The sequence below is a fragment of the Mandrillus leucophaeus genome, unplaced genomic scaffold (genome assembly GCF_000951045.1).
Source record: "Mandrillus leucophaeus isolate KB7577 unplaced genomic scaffold, Mleu.le_1.0 Scaffold851, whole genome shotgun sequence".
Taxonomy (NCBI): domain Eukaryota; kingdom Metazoa; phylum Chordata; class Mammalia; order Primates; family Cercopithecidae; genus Mandrillus; species Mandrillus leucophaeus.
This window is the reverse complement of record NW_012109264.1, coordinates 1176142-1181484: the sequence shown is the minus strand read 5'-3', so window position 1 is coordinate 1181484 and position 5343 is coordinate 1176142. Positions and strand designations below refer to the sequence as shown.

Below are 5343 nucleotides of genomic sequence, written 5' to 3'. Positions count from 1 at the left end.
CCATTTCCCATGGTAGCACGTGTTTGAAGGGTTTGTCTTGGACTGTGAATAGGCACATTATGTCTACCAACTTTTTTTTTTTGACAGCGTCTTGCTGTCATCCAGAATGGAGTGTAGTGGCATGATCTTCACTCACTGCAAACTCTGCCTCCCGGGTTCAAGCGATTCTCCCACCTCAACCTCCCGAGTAGCTGGGAATCACAGGTGTGAGCGACCACACCTAGCTAACTTTTTGTATTTTTAGTAGCGATGGGGTTTTGCTATGTTGGCCAGGCTGGTCTCGAACTCCCAACCTCAGCTGATCCACCTGTCTTGGCCTCCCAAAGTGCTGGGAACACAGGCGTCAGCCACCACGCCCAGCCACGTCTACCAACTTTCATGAAAGACGATAGAAGGAATGCCGAGACCAGAACTTCGGGGTCCTCCGTGCCGCAGTGGTTCTCCATAACAGAGAGGGTCTTCCGGGCAGTGGGAATCCCGAGTACGGCCTTGGCGCCAGAACCACCTGTGTGCACTCCCGCCTTAGTGATTTACAAGCCACACGTCTCTTGTGTGTGAATGAATTGTCTCTGAGCCTCATTTGTAAGTTCTGTAAAGCTGAGGGGTTCACGCCTCTCCTGGCTTGCAAAGGATTCAGGGGGTTAATGCAGGCAGAGTGGCTGGACCAGGTCTGCTCCACTGCGTGGCAGCACTAGCCGTGACAGCTATGTGACAGAAGCAAACACATGGCGCTCAGTCTAAGTGCTGTCCACATGGCAACATGTAAACCTCGTGCCCCTCCACCTTCTTCCTGCTCTGTTCACATGGACAGGCACAGAAGTGGACGTGGTGGAGGCGGAAGGCGGAAGGTGGAGGACAGAAAGGGTCCGAAGGCCCACAGTTTGTAAGCTGGGGCAAGTACCACAAACTTGTATGTATCCAGAGTGATTGCTGACAAGGGTTGGAGTGACACACACAGTGCCGTGTGTTTGCTGTGTTATGTATACACCTGAAAGCACAGCCAGAGGAAGCCTTGATTCTCTCCTGTCAGCAGGGTAGTGAACAACTCACAAAATGGCCTGATTTCAGAAGTTTGGGATCAACTGAGAATATGTTTATTTAAAAGCAATTTTAAATATTAAAAAAAGTAGAAATTAACACATACAGTACTGAAAAACTGTCACATTAAACACATGTGAAATGACAAGTGTACTGATGTTTGATGGTAACATCCAGATGAGAATTCGGCATTTAACTAGTGGCACTACAGGATTCCTATACAACATGTTGAAGTTCTAGGCAATAAAAAAATAAATAGCAATTGCTGTTCAACAGTAAAATAAGATACACACTATTTGCAGAACATAACTTTCCCCTCTGGGGGAGAAAGAACTAATTTGCTATTTTTTTTCATAAGGTTCCATATCTTCAAAATACTATATAATGTACAAAATTGCAGATAGTGGCTTACTGAGTTTCAGATCAAGATCAGACTTAAACTCAACAAGATCACCAAAGGTATATCTACCGAGTTTTCCGATGTCCCACATGTCCCACAGTAAGCTGGGTTAGAGAGAACTCAAATTCCTGATGGAAAACAAAACCGAACAAAAACACTAGAAGAAAATGTATTAAAAACGCTGTGTAAGTTGCTGCAAAAGGGGAAAAAGAATAGACACTAACTCCATGTAATTTTAGACATGCAGCTTCTGTGTATATGTGTTTTTTTTCTTTTAAAAAAAAAAAGTTTATTTTGAGATCAGTGAAAAGAGTCTAGGCCACAAAAATGAAGAGCTCTTTAATGCAAGTTAAAATGTGTAAATGAATGACCGGGACACTGAGCAACCTCAGATTCTGACTTCCATCCTGACACTGGTGTGGCTTCAGTACCGAGGCTGCTAAAGCTGCCAGTCACCCCAGCATGTCAACTGGTTCCTCATGCTCTCAGTTTGGTGTGGAAATTCACATGTGCCCTGACACTGAGGAAGCAATTGCTTAAAATCACTTTCCAATAACAGCTGATAAAATATTTTGCAGGTTTGTCATGCAAGGTTTATTTATTAGGTGGCTATTCAAAGTTTGTATAGCAACCACTTAAGCAGAACTAAATTAATATTCACTAAGCACTGTAACGATGGAAGACGGCTTTTCCTAAGGGTTGGGTTGGGAGTTGTGCTTCTGTGAAATTAACATCTCTCACTCATTGCCAAGATTCTCTGCTTAAAAATATTAGTTTTCTGTGCTGTTGCCAAAATAGCAATTTAAGCAAATGTAGTGCCAGAATGACACATGAGCCTCGGACTCGGGGAACAGTTTCACTGACTGTGGAGTACAACTATTGTGTTCTTTTCCAAAATTCAGACTGATGTAAAAGACTGAAATACAGTGTTCTTAAGGATCTGATAAACATGGCTGGGATGAAAAGAAAACTGAGAGGGAAGAGTGCTTTTCACAGTGCAATTCATAGCAGCGTTCAAAAACTTGGTTATGAATTGACTTGAAGGTGGACAGAGCTTAAGACTGGAAAAATTATCTATAATTGGGGTTTAACAAAGAGCATGGGAAAAGAAACACTTGGTTTCAGCACCTGGATTCTACATACAGTAGGGAAACTGTGTGAAGGGTTGACTTTTAAATTCATCTTGAAGAATCTTTTAAAAGTTTAAATTTGTCCAAGAACAAAACTAAAGAAATAATAGAAAATGGATGCAATGGATGCTTCAACACATCTGAGGGATGTGCATTCATAACACAATGTCAATCCATACTCTTGAGAAAGCCAATGACTAGAAACAAATATTGTTGCAACCTTATAATTTCTGCTTTAATGGCAATCAAGTTTAAAAAATGTACAATTCCACTTATCCATACTATTCCTTTATAAAAGGCAGATTTCAGGTAAGCTTCTAAATGCATGCATAATGTAGAGGCTAATATTTTCTGGCAGTCCTTGGTTCCTGAAAGTTGAACTTCATATGTGTTTTAAACTTTTGTCAAAATAGTCATGAAAGATATGTTATTTTTGCATAATGAGGTAATATATCAGGGGCGGGCACTCATAAGACAGTATAAATCCACTTGTCTAAACTTGCATGAGGCTGTGTGCATTGTAAAATGCCACAAAGAGTTTTGGGTCAGTGAATATTTTGCTGAAGGAATAATACTTACATTTAACTGAGCACTTTTCTGTAATAAATACCAAAGTAGGTTTTTGTAGCTGTAAACTGTGTACACAGATAACTACAGGCTGGTCTGTCATGGAGCTAAAAGTTTCACCTGGAAAACAGAACCCACCTCTTTGCTAATGTTGCATTTTCAGTAACACAATTGAGAATACTGCATTGTTAGGAACACAGAGTCAATTCTATGCCTTTCAACGGTTGCTGGAGACCACTTCTATTTGCAAAGTCAGCAGTTCCTATACTCCTATTTTTGTTTGTTTGCTTGTAAAACAGCATAGAGAGATGCAAGTGCTAGATGCCAAGGATGGCTTTGGCAAACCAGTAAGGCGCGCCGGGTCCGAGGCTACCCTCATACTGGCGAAGGCAGAAGACCACAGGATATTTACAACACACACTATATCCCCCTCCTGAGGTGGCCCTTCCATGAGTTTCTTACTCTGTAACAGTAGCTATATACACACTGTGCCCAGGGTTACATGGAGGCAGCAGTCTTGCATGAAGGATGTGGACAATCTTAAGGTTCTGCTTTTTGCTAGTCAGACAGGATATGAACAAAGGACACTGGAAAGACCCCCTTCCTTTCAGGCTGTCCTTCGATGTGGCCAATCTGCAGGGAGAAAAGAGAGTGGTCAGGATGGAGGCAGCAGGCAGTGGCCCCATGACAAGCCCAATGGGTAAGAGCCCAGCCCAGTCTGCCCACAGACCTGGGGGTGGGATCCCAGGCTTACCCTTCTTCCCACCCTTCAGTGAACTACAGAGAGCTTAACGGTCATAAACTACATAAGGAAACAGCAAACGACAGAACTTCCAATATGCTCAGCATTCTATGTGGATCTTGCTGCACCCACACAGCAACTCCCAGAGGTGGATATTTCTTACACAGTTTACAATCTTCATTTTATAGATGAAGGGACAGTGGCCCAGAGAGGTGACATGCTCTCCCACAGGCATGGGGCTCTAGAGTCCTTGCTCTGAACCAGGGTGCCTGGCTGCCTTTACAGCTGGGTGACCTCAGACACACCTTGCTAAGTCTCTTCTCTGTAAAGTGGAGCTACAAAAATCCCTTCTTTCCAGGCTTGTGTGATACATTTAAAAAAGAAAAAAAAAAGCATATGAAAAGGCCGCTATGTACTATCACTTGTTTTCCGGTTACTGTGGAGGAAGAATACTGTGAAAGCTTGAGACTGATGGTGGCCAATGGCAATCTTATTGTCTGCTGCATTGGCCTGTAAGCCACAGTTACCTGTAAAAATTTTCTAATTACTTCAATTAGATCAGTATTGATTGCACTAAAGAAAATCACGTAATGGGCCTTCAACAGAAGAAACAAAATCGTGCACATTGGCTTCCAATGACAAATCGATAGAGAGGAAGGTGGTTTTAAGAGTGGAACAGAGTCAACCAGGCCCGCCCAGCTCTCCTGAAGGCCTGCCTACCTACCACATGTGGTCTTAGTTGGCATCGTGCATGTGTGAGGTCTTTGTGAATTTCACATCACAGTTAGGATGTGTGTGGCACCATCTTTACGTCTGGCGAGGCATGTAATGGTGGCACACACAATGTCCCCTAGGAATGATGCTAGGGACACCAATGACAGCTTCCGACTGCCCTCAGGTATCTCTGCTGTAGTCATCAGTTGCTTAGCAAAGAACATGATCACTGCCTGATTCTAATAATATTAACAGATTACAAGTGAGTTCCTCAACATCCTTGTGAGAAATGAATAATCATGTCCCATTTTTCAGAGGGAAAGTGAGGCTTACAGAAGGGACATGCTTTATTTATCCAAGGCCCACAGAGCTTGTAACTGATTCACGCGGGGGGCTTCAGAGCCCACCTCCTCATCATGAGACTAAATGGGCTCTCTGACAGGCTTCATGCCAGGGGCAGGCCCCACTCTGCTGACAGAGGCTGAAGGCACCCCCTGGGCCCCCCTAGGCTGATCCCTTCAGTTCAGGGTTTCTCAACCACGGTGCTACTGGCATCCTTGCTTGTGTGGGCTCCTTGAGTACTGGAGGATGTTTAGTGGCATCCCCGACTTCCGTCTACTAGGTGTTGGTAGCAACCCCCTTCCTTGGTCCTGACAATATTTCCAGATGTTGTAAATGTCCTGGAGGGCAAAATTGCCCCAGTTGAGTCCAAACAAAATCCTTAGAGCTGTGATTAAGAATCTGGGCTGGGC

The 5343-nt window shown here is 43.7% G+C and overlaps 1 protein-coding gene across 1 annotated transcript in view; it reads right to left on the bottom strand.

Annotated features, from left to right (window-relative positions):
- Positions 1–1071: 1071 nt before the first annotated feature.
- Positions 1072–5343, bottom strand: part of ASAP1 (ArfGAP with SH3 domain, ankyrin repeat and PH domain 1) — a 204880-nt gene continuing 200608 nt past the window's right edge. Inside the window, exon 29 of the mRNA XM_011968634.1 lies at positions 1072–3768. Within this exon, the coding sequence (XP_011824024.1) occupies positions 3694–3768 (75 nt within the window). The 3' untranslated portion in view covers positions 1072–3693. The remainder of the gene's footprint in view (positions 3769–5343) is intronic.